Source organism: Armigeres subalbatus, chromosome 2, assembly GCF_024139115.2.
Source record: "Armigeres subalbatus isolate Guangzhou_Male chromosome 2, GZ_Asu_2, whole genome shotgun sequence".
In the NCBI taxonomy this organism is placed as follows: Eukaryota; Metazoa; Arthropoda; class Insecta; order Diptera; family Culicidae; genus Armigeres; species Armigeres subalbatus.
The window spans coordinates 270,396,019-270,411,900 of NC_085140.1; the positions used below are offsets into that span (position 1 = coordinate 270,396,019).

General features: G+C 43.2%; 2 protein-coding genes across 5 annotated transcripts in view; both read right to left on the reverse strand.

Annotated features, from left to right (window-relative positions):
* Nucleotides 1-15,882, reverse strand: part of LOC134212215 (cGMP-dependent protein kinase, isozyme 2 forms cD4/T1/T3A/T3B-like) — a 617,973-nt gene that overhangs the window by 435,325 nt on the left and 166,766 nt on the right. The window lies entirely within an intron of this gene.
* LOC134216060 (uncharacterized) lies at nt 767-2,593 on the reverse strand. Its single transcript, XM_062695080.1, has one exon. It carries the CDS (start codon nt 2,591-2,593, stop codon nt 767-769), a length of 1,827 nt encoding a protein of 608 aa, XP_062551064.1.

The following is a 15,882-nucleotide window of genomic DNA, read 5'->3' on the forward strand; positions in this document are numbered from 1 at the left end:
AACTTCCTGGCATCCAAACATAATCGCATGGATCCATCTTTTTTCTTGACCGCCACTGTGGCGTTGTTCCAAGGACAACAAACTGCTTCTTCGATTACTCCAAGGTCTAGCATCCTGTCCACTTCTTTATTCAAGTCGTCCAGAACGAACTTGGACATTGGATAGTATTTTTGCTTGAACGGAGATGTATTTCCGGTGTCAATCTTATGGTAGTACAGGCTTGTCCTACCCAATCGGCCTTGGTTTTGTGAAGTAGGAAAGGTTCGAATAGCTGACTGCAAGCGTTTCTCTTGCTCTTTTGTTAAAACATTCGTAACCGTCCCCTTTAAGTTACAGTTTGTGGTTATCTTGCAAATCGTTGGTTTTATTCCAAACTGCGCCCAAAAATCCATGCCCAAAATTAAAATAGGCGGCATTGTCTCGATAAAGAGCATTGGTAAGGTAACGTTCCGTTTATTATACGCAATTGGCACATGAGAGAAAAATGATACTATGTGCGGTGAATTATCTGCTGTTTTGATTTCACCTGATACCTGGTATTTTTGAAGACCCAGCTCATCAGCTATTTTTACGAGTGAGCCTCCAATTAGACTGCAGGTTGCTCCACTGTCAAGCAGTCCGCGTAGCTTTCGTCCTAGGATGTAAATGTCTGCGTAAGGGCGATTATCGTTGTTGTTGATGTCTACAATGATGGATGCGGCTTTGCAGAATGCGGGAATGTCTATAAGCGAAGGGGCCTTTCTAACAACGGGAGACTTCCGGCCCTCTATTGCGGATTCTCCCAATTGCGGTTTTCCGAATGCTGTTGAATATTTATCGAATCCAGTTGTCTCCATCGCGAGATGCAGGCATCACAGTTTCTGGTAGTGCATCCTTTTTTCCCGCAACTATAACAAAAAAGGAATCGTTTTGGGTTTGGACAATGCAAATAAGTGTGACCAGATTTGTCACACTGCCAACAGATGATCGTTGGTGTGAAATGTCTTGTTTGCTGTTCTCCCGTAGTAGGTGGCTGAGGATTTGATGTTGTTCTTTCTCTCCAATTATTCTGGAGGCGAACCGCGTGCACTTCATCTGTCCCCTCTGCTATTCGCTCGTGTTGCAACGCTATGTCATGTTGGACAGCTTCCCGTTCTCGGATTAGAATTGGATCCCAAGCTTCCTCTATCTCCGTGTTCAATTCTAGTGAATTTATCCTTGCCTCGTTGAATGTTGGTCTGTTAAATTGCGTTCGGTTGGGAACTTCTGTTCTATTCATCACCGGGCGTTGATACGTAGCGGTATCCGATCTGTGCCATGTTGATCGATTCGCTGTGGATGCTCTGCCTCGCACTGAATAGGACCGAGATACTTCGAAGTCTTTGCATACAGCGACTAACTCTTTGATAGTGGTAGCTCGCGACGCAGCCGCTATTGGCGTGTAGTCCGAATTCAAATGGGATTTTACAATGAACAATTTTTCTGATTCCGTTATCGTTGGTTCAACTATTTCGAACGCAGCCAGAAGATCTCTGTAAAACGATGTGAAGGATTCGTTCGGCCCTTGGAAACGTAGGTAGAGGTCTTGCTTTATTATTTCAGAATAGTTGGGTGGTAGAAACTCCTGCTTGATTTCTGTTTTGAACACATCCCAGCTGATAAGTTGGAAATAACAGCGAGTGTACCATTGAAGCGCTCGTCCCTTGAGCAAGTGCTTGATTGATCGAAGCAGGGTTTGTTCGTCCATTTCTTCTGTGACAGCATAGGTGTTCACTTGATTCAAAAATTCTCCCAGCTTTATTATGTTGGGCTCTCCAGCATATTCGAAGGGCCATTTGTGTACCGGCTGCAAGAATCGGTTGTGTATATTTTTAAAATGCCTCAACAGTTCTCCGAATCCAGCCAACGGCTGCGCACATAAATCGCAAGATAAATCATAATGTTGCAGTAGCTGCTGTTCGATCTCGGATTTTGGACTTTCAACCACGGGAGCCTTGCTGGATACAGGCTTTTTAGGTTTTGGTTTCTGTTTTTTGCTAGACCGCACTTCTTCAAGGTATTCCACATCATTCGAAAGCTCTTCGATTTCGAATGAAACCGTTTCTGTTTTGGCTACTAATGGTTTAAGCATGTCCGAATCATTATCACTATCGACACCGTCTAAGTGATCCTCGTCATCATCATCAGGAACTATCCAATCCCGATCTTCTTTCACATCATCTTCTATCGAATCGTCACCAGTACCCATGCTAGTTTCCAGGTATTCAACCGGCATTCGTTGTTCTTCGTCTTCATCTTCTTCTATCTTTTCCTTTTTTGAAACGGCCCCTAGTGACGCTGCATCCTCTACTTTCGTAACGATGGCTTTATTTCCAACGCCGCTAGTGGAAGGCACCACGCAGGTCCTCAGAAACTGCTGATTCCTCCAGACACTCTCTGCGTACTCGTGGAATCCAGACACAGTTTCCCGGCAAGTGTCGCAAATCAAAGTTGCATCTTCGGAGCTGCGAAAAACCTTGAAATAGAAAATCTTATCGATCACCCAACGCAATTCATCGTCCTCCACCTGCGAAAGCGGACAGCCAGACAGGCATAGGCGACACTTTTCCGGCATTTTTCTCTACTTTTCACCTTCCGGAGTAAAAAAAAAACTTTCACTTCCTACAGCACAAAGGTAAGCAAAGTTTTGTTATACAATCGTATGCTACACCAAGAAAAGATTCCAACAGTTTTATGGAATGTTTGGCGGTTTGGATGAATCTTTTGGCATATTCTATAATGTTAAATGCAAATGTGTAGATTTCTTCATTGGCGCACTATATAATTTTAAATGTGCACTTCTTAATTTACTTAAAATACCCGAAAACTCCAATCAATAGATAAAATTTATGCTCAACCGATCACTTTTGCTCGAGAATCAACGCCCACGTTGGGCGCCAATGTTATGTTCTATTATTTGTCTGGGTGGATTCTCCGAGCAGAACAAGAAAGCGAACGCTAAATCGATTCAATTTTAGAGAGTGCTCAGTAGGCCGGCTAGCCTATGACTCTTCGTACCTCGAGAAGAAGGTCAAACCAAACAATCAAAACTCAATCGTACTCAACAAATTACCCACATGTAGAAAGTAGTGCTCTTACAAACTGTATATTGGATCATTTTATGCCTATCGTACCTGCCTAACTAACTGCGCTAGTCTTCAATTTCAACTATCGGTGGGGCCCCGTTCTATTGTAGCTGCATCCTCACCTCGCTCGTTGTTGTCGCACAAAAGTGCATTCCTTGTCGCCTCGGATCTTTGAGTTGCACAGGTAGACAACTATTCACACTTTGTCATGCAAACTTTTATCCGTTGTGCTGTTCGTCGCTCGTGTGAATGTCGCGCGGTACAGCGTCGTCGTAGCCAGCCTTGTCACGCGACACGATGACTGCTCGGAGTCGGTGCTATCGGTCGTCCTCTACCTTTTGCTTCACTCTTCGCATACGGGGCCTCGCAGGCACCTCCTTTACTGGTACAAAGTTAGCATGCAGTGTCCAGTGTCGAGTGGCATTGGTCGCAAAGAGTTACTGTTGTTTTTTATGAGCTGCATTATTGATGCATTATGATGACTGCGGCGACCTCGTGCGAGGGTTTTCGATAGGAGCACTCGACAATCGAGGACCTTCGGATGCCCTTTTAGAGGTACGCGGTTATGGCGTAGCAGCATCGCGCAGCATAACGAATTGTTTAAGGATTGCTTAATGCTGGTGTCACAGCTCACTAGGTCATTGTGAAGTGAAAGTTATTGCTACAAATTATATGTTTGATGCCCTCAGAAGGAGGAATGTGTCATTATGTTGATCTCTCTATTTCATCTAGAGTTGGTCGAGTCGCGAGTAACAACAACATGCAAAATACAATTCTTTTGTGAAGAACTTATTATTGCGTAGAATAGAATTGAATTTGAAATTCTATTATTTGAGAAATATTAAATGATCACCTCATGTATGTTTCATCCATCAGAAATCAATCTTTTTAACTGGTTAGTAAATTGTCTAAAACGGTATTGACCCGATTTTGCCACTACCCGATTTTGTCTATCCCCAATTTCATCACGTTTTCGACCCGATTTTGTCACCCCAAAAAAATTTTAAAATTTTAGTCGTTCTTTTATTTTTGTAAAAATACCGCAAACAACAGTGATTTTCATGAAATTGCTTTCACTGTATGCGGTTCATGAATCATTTCGGAGTACCTGTCAAGAATCTTGTAATAAAAAAAGGAAATATTTTTCTCCGATTTTGTCACATTTCCTATTTATCACTCCAAAATTCACCCCCGTGTTAAAATCGGTATATTACTGTATTGTGATTCTTGTTTTATTATGAAGTATCACAAATTACGTGGAAATGTTTCTGCTTTTGCACCAAATTTGAAACCTTTGATAACAAAATCTAAAATAAAATAAATTTGGCCTTCCAAAAGCAATTGGCTCCAATTTCCAAAAGCAATGATTAAACATTGTTGACTTGCTGGTACAATGTTTAGTCCGAAGAGAGAATATTAAAAAATGCTTTCACTTATAATTTGGTGCTGGTAAAAAGGTGAGTGATTGAATGAATGCATGTACAAAACAAATATAATACAATTTTTAATACGTGATGGACTTATAATAAGAATAAAAAATCACGGAAATAAATTATTCAAAAAAAACTTATAATTAACTTTCTCTAAAGCATGCTCACTGTACTACACCAAGCAAAGCTCTGTGAACTCTCTATAACTCGATGTTCTGTAACTATATAAATTCCCTTACTCGATGAAATTCAAAGCCTCTTAAATCTAGCATACTGCATTCCTTGCTTATGTCGATTTCCCCCTTCTCGATATTATCTAAGTCGAAGTAGTTTTCCAATGCATTTTCACCTCGCTAACTCGATGTTGTTAGAAACAGTTCTTCTTCTCCTTCAATGTCTCTACATTCCAACTGGAACTAGGCCTGCTTTTCAATCAACATTATATAAGCATTTCCTCAGTAATTAATTGAATGCTTTTATATGCCCGCCATCACATGAGTTGAGTATGTATCTTGTGTGCCTATGGTGTCGAGAAATTTTCGGATTGGCAATCGGACCGCCATTTCCGGATTGGCAATCCTACGCCTTTGCGCGCAAGGCCACTGGAGACCCCACTTACATGCACGATGTAGATAGAAATTATAAGTAAAAAGTGATAAGCGAGAAAGTGAAAAGTGAGAAATAAGAAGATAGAAGTGAGAAATAAAAAGCGAAAAGTTAGAAGTGAGAGATGAGAAATTCGAAGTGAGAAGTCAGAAGTGAAAAATGAGAATTGAGAAATACGAAGTAAGAAGTGAGAAGTGAGAAATGAGAAGGGAGAAGGAAGATGTGAGAAATTCGAAGTGCGAATTGAGTAGTGCAAAGTAAAAAGCATGAAGTGAAAAGTATGAAGTGAAAAGATAGAAATTAGAAAAATGATAAGTAAGAAATTAGAAGTCAGAAGTGAGATAAAAAAGATAAAAGTGAAGAGGGAGAGGCGAAAAGTGAAAAATGAGAAGTGGAAATAGAGAAATTAGAAGCTAGATGTGATAAGTGAGAAGTGAAAAATGAATAGTGAGAAATGAAAAATGCGAAGTAAGAGGTGAGAAGTGAGAAATTCGAAGTGCGAAGTGAGTAGCGAGAAGTGAAAAGTGAGAAATGAAAAGTATGGAGTGAAAAGCTAGAAGTTTGAAAAGTCAAAAGTGAGATTTAAGAAGTAATAAGTGAAAAGCGAAAAGTGAAAAATGAGAATCGAGAAGTGCGAAGTAAGAAGTGAAATGTGCGAAGTGAGAAGCAAGACGTGAGAAATGAGTAGTAGGAAGAGGGAAGTGAAAAGCGAGATGTGCGAAGAGAGATGTAAGAAATGAGAAATGAGAAGTGAAAGATGAGGAGTGAGAAGAGAGTTGTGAGAAGGGAGTAGTTAGAAGTGAGGACCGAGGAACGAGAAGTGAGAAACGAGATTTTTTCAATGTTTTCTTATACAGATATAAGAAAGAAGCAGAGAATCTTTCTTTCTGTCTTATATCTCTCCATTCACTCCTAACTACTCAACATCTCTTTTCTCACTTCCTAATTATCATCTCTCATTTCCCACTCCTTGCTTCAATTTATCTCACTACTCATATCCTACTTCTCACTTGGCAACTATCACATCCCACTTCTCAATTCTCTTTTCCCACTTTCCACTACTCACATGTTACTACACACATTTAACTACTCAATCAAAATTCCCTCACTTTCCAGACCATTTCTCGTAAAATTCCAGGTATGAAAAATTTCTTTTTCAATTCCTAGAAGCATATGAAAATCTCTGTATGTATGAACTCTTGAAGTCCATATGAGTTCCTGAGTTACTAGGAGCCTAATCACTTTTAGAAACAGAACATTAAGGATTTGTTGAAAATCTTAAGTAATCCTGGTCGTTCACAAGTAAATGCGTAGAACTCATAAAAGGTTATCATAATTCAGCATTACTCGCATTACTTTCCAAAAATGCTTCCAATTATTGTTAAAACTTTCAGGTAGCTTGATCCACCATCAGGAATTCTCACGGACTCCCTGCAGTCGCAATAGACCTAACCGATTCAATACGGATTTTTCTTTCGTTGTATTTTAACATACATTTTGGAAATACTGCTTCAAAAACGGATGCAAATCATGAAAAAGTAGAAATATGGGGGAAAATAATTTTTTTGACGACTTTTAGGGCTTCCAAACCCTTCTTGAGTACAGAACTTGATGATCTACTTAAACAACAAAGCGTTTTACGGGGCCTCAATCCTAATATGAAGTTGGCAATGGTACTTGAGACATTATAAAACTATTTTTATCAAATCGCAGTGTTACCAGAATATCAACGGTACTCCAAACTATTCTTGAGTTCAGATCTTGGAGGTACTTACAACAGGATTAAAAAAAAACATTCCCATAATAGCTATGGTACTCCAAACCACTCTGGAGTTCAGATCTTGGAGGTGTACAACATCAACAGAGTAATTCAGAAGGTTCCCGAGCTTGTGTGTTAGTTGGAGAAGCCCCACGGGACATCACTACATCAGTATATATATATATATATTTTTTTTTTTTGTTCGGGATAAACCACTGCGTCCATGTCATTGAACTTTTGTAGTATACCCGTGTCATTTGTTTAGTGCATGTCTTTCTGCTCCATTTCTATTGAGAAGAAATGAAGTAGTCATTTTTTATTCATATATTTCTCAAGCTTAATGTAAGGCCTCTTTAGATTAAGGTACCGCTATTTATACCCTTCGAAAAATGGCATATACCAACTCTCAAAGGCGCGCCCCTCAATCAGTTTCGGCTCAACAATAAGTGGGATAATACTGATTTTGACCATGCATCGGTACTGAAGTTCAAACATATTTTTGCTTCTTATTATGAGTTCCGAATTCGTTTTTGTAAAGAGATCTGATTTCATTGCGTTTGGCATTTCCGAATCTCACCTTTACACAGAGCTCTAATCAGTCAGAGGGTTCAGCAGATCCACCAAATTCGTATCCGCTTCTTTCCTAATTAATCAGCGCCCTGGAGTTGGAGATTCATGTCGTCGGCTTCTGAAAAACCAGCCTAAGGTTGAGTGACGTTTTTACAATTTACTCCATTGACTCCATCCAAAACGGAGCAAAAAATGGGTCATCTAAAAGCAAATTACAGTCGTTCCATACTCTTCCGATCTCTCATAAGTATAAACAAGAATAGTAAGAACTAGAGCACAGTGTGGTAGATCTTACTCCGTAATGCAACACGAAGAGTGTCTACCCAGCATTACAGGCTCCGTTAACTGCCTGGCTAATTGTTTCACCCCCCAGGCCATTCATCCCCTCAGCACGGGTCGCCTGACACCTTGGGATTCGGGGTTAGGGACGTCATATTGTCAGCTTCAGTGTTTTACCGAGCTTGGCGATATGACCGGATTTACACCGTTACGCACTACTTCAGAGTATCCATATCCCAGCGTAACGGGACTACATCAGTATATAAAAAAATCAACTTTCCCAGAATAGCTTTATATATTATCAGACTACGGCCAGAGTGGCCTGTGCTGGCCTGTCTTCTCCATTCAGCTCGGTCTATGGCTCACTTCGCCAACCACGCAGTCTGCGGAGGGTCCGCAAATCATCGATCCACCTTGCCCGCTGTGCAACTCGCCTTCTTGTTCCCGTCGGATCATTATCGAGAACCATTTTCACCGGATTACTGTCCGACATTCTGGCTACGTGCCCGGCCCTCCGTAGTCTTCCGATTTTCGCGGTGTGAACGATGGATGGTTCTCCCAACAGCTGATGCAACTCGTGGTTCATTCGCCTCCTCCACGTACCGTCCGCCATCTGCACCCCATCATAGATGGTACGCAACACTTTCCTTTCAAAAACTCCCAGTGCGCGTTGGTCCTCCACGAGCATCGTCCAGGTCTCGTGTCCGTAGAGAACTACCGGTCTTATAAGCGTTTTGTAGATAGTCAGTTTGGTACGGCGGCGAACTCTATTCGATCGGAGCGTCTAACGGAGTCCAAAGTACGTACAATTTCCAGCCACTATGTGCCTCCGAATTTCTCTGCTGGTATCGTTATCGGCGGTCACCAGTGAGCCCAAGTACACGAATTCTTCAACCACCTCGATTTCATCACCACCGATAGAAACTCGTGGTGGGTAGCTTACATTGACCTCTCTTGAGCCTCCTCTGAGCCCCTAACTGGATGGATTTCGTGAAAATCGTACCACTCGTGTCAATCCCTGCCCTTCGTATTACTCCCTCCAAAGCGATGTTGAATAACAGACACGAAAGACCATCACCTTGCCGTAACCCTCTACGCGTTTCGAAAGGACTCGAGAATGCCCCTGAAACTCGAACTACGCACATCACCCGATCCATTGTCGCCTTGATCAACCGTGTCAGTTTATCCGGAAATCCGTTTTCGTGCATTAGCTGCCATAGCTGGTCCCGATCGATTGTATCATATGCGGCTTTGAAGTCGATAAATAGACGATATGTGGGCACGTTGTATTCGCGGCATTTCTGCAATACCTGACGTATGGCGAACACCTGGTCCGTGGTAGAGCGTTCACCCATAAATCCCGCCTGGTACTGCCCCACGAACTCTCTTGCAATTGGTGTTAGTCGGCGGAATGAAATTTGGGAGAGTACCTTGTAGGCGGCGTTCAGCAATGTGATTGCGCGGTAGTTGCTACAATCCAGCTTATCGCCCTTTTTGTAGATGGGACACACGACACCTTCCATCCACTCCTGCGGCAGAACATCATCCTCCCAAACCTTGGTAATCACCCAGTGCAGCGCTCTAGCCAGTGCCTCACCACCGTGTTTAAACAGCTCTCTTGGTAGTTGGTCAACTCCAGGGGCTTTGTTGTTTTTCAGCCGGTCGATCTCCTCCTGGATTTCCTGGAGATTCGGAGCCGGAAGTCGCATGTCCTGCGCGCGTGCTCCTAGGTTCATTACCATACCGCCACCGTTGTCTGCCATATCGCCATTCAGGTGTTCTTCGTAGTGCTGCCGCCACCTTTGGATCACCTCACGCTCGTTTGTAAGAAGGTTCCCGTTTATGTCCTTACACATATCGGGCTGTGGCACGTGGCCCTTACGTGAACGGTTCAACTTCTCATAGAAGTTTCGTGCGTTATTAGTTCCTCCGTCTTTTCACGGTCTCGATCTTCCTGCTGGCACTGTTTCCTCCGGAAAATCGAGTTTTGTTTGTTCCGCGCTCGTTTGTATCATGCCTCGTTCGCCCTCGTGCAGTGTTGCAGTAATCTCGCCCATGCTGCATTCTTCTCCTCAACTAACTGCTCACATTCGCCGTCATACCAGTCGTTTCTCTGATCCGGAGCCACCGTGCCTAGTGCAGCGGTTGCGGTGCTTCCAATGGCGGATCGAATATCTCTCCAGCCATCTTCAAGAGATGCTGCGCCTAGCTGCTCTTCCGTTGGGAGTGCCCCTCCCAGCTGCTGCGCGTAGTCTTGGGCTAGTCTACCGTCTTGTAGCCGCCCAATGTTTAGCCGCGGCGGACGCCTCCGACGCGTGTTGATCACCGTCGAGAGTTTTGAGCGCAGGCATACTGCAACGAGGTAGTGGTCGGATTCAATATTCGCACTGCGGTAAGTGCGTACGTTCGTGATGTCGGAGAAGAATAGCTATGATACTTCATTCTTGAGTTCAGATATTGGAGGTCTACAACACCAACCGAGTGATTCATAGGGTCCTGAGCTTGTGTGATAGTTGGAGTAAAGCCTGTCCACGTTAAATTTCGGACACCTATCTTCCAATACGATTTTTCAACATTTTCACAAAGCACGGAGACAATAAGTTTACATGACAGCTGAATCTCTCCGCTTTATGTGTTGCTTTCAGCATGTTTTCATTCTCTTCCAAACTGATAATATGGCTACAAATAAATTGGACATTATTTCAGTGTCCGAAATTTAACGTGGACAGGCTTTAACCCACGGGACACCATTACAGCAGTATACACAAATCACAACATTCTCAGAGTTCCTGCGCTACTCCAAATCATTCTTGAGTTCAGATATTGGAGGCCTACAAGACCAACAGAGTGATTAATAGGTTTCCGAGCTTGTGTGATAGTTGGAGCAACCCCGCGGGACATCATTACACCGGTATATACAAATCATAACATTCCCATAATATTTACGATACCATAAATGAGCTATTCCATTTCATGAAAGTAGTTAAGGCATCGAAGATTTTCATGTTGATCTTTTTGAATATTAGGATCTGTGCCAAAGGACAGTTTGGAGTTTCGTAGATATTGAACGAATTCTGTAGTGTGTCTGTAATGGTGTTTTGAAGTCCCGTGTAGCTATTCCAACTTATCAAACTAGTAGGGACATCGAGGATCTTCATGTTGATCGATTTGAATATTAAGATCTGTACTCAAGGATAGTTTGGAGAGTCGTAGATGTCGAGCGAAGTATGTAGTGTGTCTGTAATGGTGTTATGAGGTACCAACTCATAAAAATAGTGAGGACATCTAAGATCTTCTTGTTAATCCATTTGAATATTAGGATCAAAGCTCAAAGACAGTTTGGAGTGCCATAGGAACTCAACGAATTCTTTAATGTGTCTAAAATTGTGTTACGAGCATTGGCGTAACTACAGGGGGGCTATAGTCCCACCTAGGATCCAAATAGCCCCCCCTAGAATTTTGGCTACTTTGCATAAGTATTGCACATATCAAGCTGTCTGAGCTTAACTACAGATATTGAATAATATTCATCTACCCTCTTTTCAAATCTGTTGAATCTGTTTATCAGGTTTTTGAATTTCGAGTAATTCAACACCACTTTGCGATTTAAAAATTCCTGCTAAAACTATTTTTTTTTTGCGAAAACCACAGGGTATGAATCCAAAGGAGAATGACAAAATCTTTCACTTTCATATCTGTATTCTCTCTAGCTCGCTCTCTAGATAGGTAGCATACTGCGAGAGACGTTTTTCGGAATTTTGTTACTATAATAAACTGATTCGGGGGCTATACCTCATGATGAAGACCATATCAAAATTATATCAACATATGTTATAATGTTTTAAATTTCTTCAACAACATTTGTTAGAAATTCCATGCCGGATGTAAAATATCTAAATTAATATAAGAAAATAACACTACTTTAAACAAAAAGTTTTCAAATTATGTTACAATTTTGCCACAAAGATTATATATTCTGTTCGAAATTTAGAATCAGATACATAATATATTGTTTACTGTGTAGTTGAAATTTTTTACAGGTCGTAATAGGTCTCTGGATTGTGATCATCATCAGAATTTTGTGTATTTGTCTGAATATGATTATTGTTCAAGAACATAAAACTAAGCCTTAGCCAATTTGGCAATCTTTTCAAATTATATCAACGTATGATGATCTATTTGGCTTGGAGACTTCAGCATGCTTAGCTGACCGAAGAATTTCAAACAAATCCTGATTTTATAAATGAAATTTCTCAGCAAATGAGCAATATTTTAAAATTTTCAAGTTTTCTTGAAGTTTTGTGGAAAACAATTGTGATCTCACGATATAAGGCGCAGGATCAAAAATGTGTTGTATGTGTTGCATGTATCGAATTCACCATTTCCAATTTGTCTGGTAAAGTGTTCTAGGGATTTCGGAATGTTGCTATTTCTTGAAAATTTTCAATTTTGTTTATTTTCGACAAAGTTTGGCAAATCCCTCGGATTTTAAAGAGAGATAATTAAGATTTAAATGAGAAAGAACTTGGAATGCTGTTGGATGGATTATAAAAATCCACAGACTCATTTTGCTCTGCTAAGGCTCCTATGATTTTCCCACGACATTTCTATTTTTTTAGGTTGAGTGTCGTGGACCATAATTTATATTGTTCAAGTCATCAATGAATGTGTTGTACGTTAATATGTCAATGTTTGTTTGGTCGGCCAACTTGCGAACAATATATATATATTAGTGAAAAATTAGAAAAATAAAAAAAGTTAGCCCCCCCTAGAATTTTCCATTAGTTACGCCAATGGTTACGAGATAGCTTGGAGTTATTCCAACTCATGAAAATAGTTGAGATATCGAAGATCTTCGTGTTGATCGTTTTGAATATTAAGATCTGTACTCAAAGATAGTTTGGAGTGTCGTAGATATTGATCGAATTCTGTGGTGTGTCTGTAATGATGTTACGAGGTACCTTGGAGCTATTCCAACTCAAAAGTCAAACATCAAAGATCTTCATGTTGATCGAATTGAATATTAAGATCTGTACTCAAGGATAGTTTGGAGTGTCGTAGATGTCAAACGAACTCTGTAGTTTGTCTGTAATGGTGTAACGAGGTACTGTGGAGCTATTCTAGCTCATAAAAATAGTGAGGACATCGTAGATCTTCTTGTTGATCGATTTAAATATTAAGATCTGAATTCAAGGACGGTTTGGATTATCATAGATATTGAAAAAGATCTGTTATACCGCTAGGCAGGCGCAGAATTTTATCATTCATTTCATTTATTTAGTCTACATCTAAACAGATAACACTGAATCAACAATTTGACGCCACAATACACGGTTCGAGGCCGCATCTCTCCATCCTCGGATACGCCCCACGCTCGCCAAGTCGTTCTGCACCTGGTCTGCCCATCTCGCTCGCTGCGCTCCACGTCGTCTCATACCTGCCGGATCGGAAGCGAACACCATCTTTGCAGGGTTGCTGTCCGGCATTCTTGCAACATGCCCTACCCATCGTACCCTTCCGGCTTTAGCTACCTTCTGGATACTGGGTTCGCCGTAGAGCTGGGCGAGCTCATGGTTCATTCTTCGCCGCCAAACACCGTCTTCTTGCACACCGCCAAATATGGTCCTAAGCACCCGTCTCTCGAATACTCCGAGTGCTTGCAAGTCCTCCTCGAGCATTGTCCATGTTTCATGTCCGTAGAGGACTACCGGTCTTATTAACGTCTTGTACATGACACATTTGGTGCGGTGGCGAATATTTTTCGACCGCAGTTTCTTCTAGAGCCCGTAGTAGGCCCGACTTCCACAGATGATGCGCCTTCGTATTTCACGACTAACGTTGTTGTCAGCCGTTAGCAAGGATCCGAGGTAGACGAATTCCTCGACCACCTCGAAGGTATCCCCGTCTATCGTAACACTGCTTCCCATGCGGACCCTGTCGCGCTCGGTTCCACCCACAAGCATGTACTTTGTCTTCGATGCATTCACCACCAGTCCAACTTTTGTTGCTTCACGTTTCAGGCGGGTGTACAGTTCTGCCACCTTTGCAAATGTTCGGCCGACAATGTCCATGTCATCCGCGAAGCAAATAAATTGACTGGATCTGTTGAAAATCGTACCCCGGCTGTTACACCCGGCTCTCCGCATGACACCTTCTAGCGCAATGTTGAACAACAGGCACGAAAGTCCATCACCTTGTCTTAGTCCCCGGCGCGATTCGAACGAACTGGAGTGTTCGCCCGAGATCTTCACACAGTTTTGCACACCATCCACCGTTGCTTTGATCAGTCTGGTAAGCTTCCCAGGGAAGCTGTTCTCGTCCATAATTTTCCATAGCTCTACGCGGTCTATACTGTCGTATGCCGCCTTAAAATCAACGAACAGATGGTGCGTTGGGACCTGGTATTCACGGCATTTTGAAGGATTTGCCGTACAGTAAAGATCTGGTCCGTTGTCGAGCGGCCGTCAACGACGACGGCTTGATAACTTCCCACGAAATCGTTCACTAATGGTGACAGACGACGGAAGATGATCTGGGATATCACTTTGTAGGCGGCATTAAGGATGGTGATCGCTCGAAAGTTCTCACACTCCGGTTTGTCGCCTTTCTTGTAGATGGGGCATATAACCCCTTCCTTCCACTCCTCCGGTAGCTGTTCGGTTTCCCAGATTCTGACTATCAGTTTGTGCAGGCAAGTGGCCAGCTTTTCCGGGCCCATCTTGAAGAGCTCAGCTCCGATACCATCCTTACCAGCTGCTTTATTGGTCTTTAGCTGTTGAATGGCATCCTTAACTTCCCTCAAGGTGGGGGCTGGTTGGCTTCCATCGTCCGCTGAACTGACGTAGTCATCTCCTCCGCTGCCTTGACTTTCACTGCCTGTACTCTCAGCGCCATTCAGATGTTCCTCGTAGTGCTGCTTCCACCTTTCGATCACCACACGTTCGTCCGTCAAGAAGCTCCCATCCTTATCCCGGCACATTTCGGCTCGCGGCACGAAGCCTTTGCGGGATGCGTTGAGCTTCTGATAGAACTTGCGTGTTTCTTGATAACGGCACAGCTGTTCCATCTCCTCGCACTCCGCTTCTTCCAGGCGGCGTTTCTTCTCCTGAAAAAGGCGGGTCTGCTGTCTCCGCTTCCGTCTATAACGTTCCACGTTCTGCCGGGTACCTTGCTGCAGCGCGACCGCCCGCGCTGCGTCCTTCTCCTCCAGAATCTGTCTGCACTCTTCGTCGAACCAATCGTTCCGTCGACTTCGACCCATATACCCGACGTTGTTCTCCGCTGCGTCGTTAATGGCTGCTTTAACTGTATTCCAGCAGTCCTCAAGAGGGGCCCCACCGAGCTCACCCTCTTCCGGCAACGCTGCCTCGAGATGCTGCGCGTATGCAGTGGCGACATCAGGTTGCTTCAGTCGCTCTAGGTCGTACCGCGGCGGTCGTCGGTACCGAACATTGTTGATGACGGATAGTTTTGGGCGCAGTTTAACCATCACCAGATAGTAGTCAGAGTCGATGTTAGCGCCACGATATGTCCTGACGTCGATAATGTCGGAGAAGTGCCGTCCATCAATCAGAACGTGGTCGATTTGTGATTCTGTCTGCAGTGGTGATCTCCAGGTGTACCGATACGGGAGGCTGTGTTGGAAGTAGGTGCTGCGAATGGCCATATTCTTGGAGGCGGCGAAATCAAATAGTCGTAGGCCGTTTTCGTTCGTCAGCCGGTGTGCGCTGAACTTCCCAATAGTCGGTCTAAACTCCTCCTCTTGGCCAACCTGAGCGTTCAAATCTCCTATGATGATTTTGACGTCGTGGCTTGGACAGCTGTCGTACTCACGTTCCAGCTGCGCGTAGAATGCGTCCTTATCATCATCAGTGCTTCCGGAGTGTGGGCTATGGACGTTGATTATGCTGAAGTTGAAGAACCGGCCTTTGATCCTCAACCTGCACATTCTCTCGTTGATCGGCCACCACCCGATCACGCGCCTTTGCATGTCGCCCATCACTATGAAAGCTGTTCCCAGCTCGTGTGTGCTGCCGCAGCTCTGGTAGATGGTATGATTACCTCTAAACGTTCGCACCATTGATCCCTTCCAACAAACCTCCTGCAGCGCTACGATGCCGAATCCACGGTCCTT

Bases quoted from the DNA above. Each gene is read 5' to 3' on its own strand.
- LOC134216060 (XM_062695080.1), bottom strand. From the start codon at position 2,593: ATGCCGGAAAAGTGTCGCCTATGCCTGTCTGGCTGTCCGCTTTCGCAG.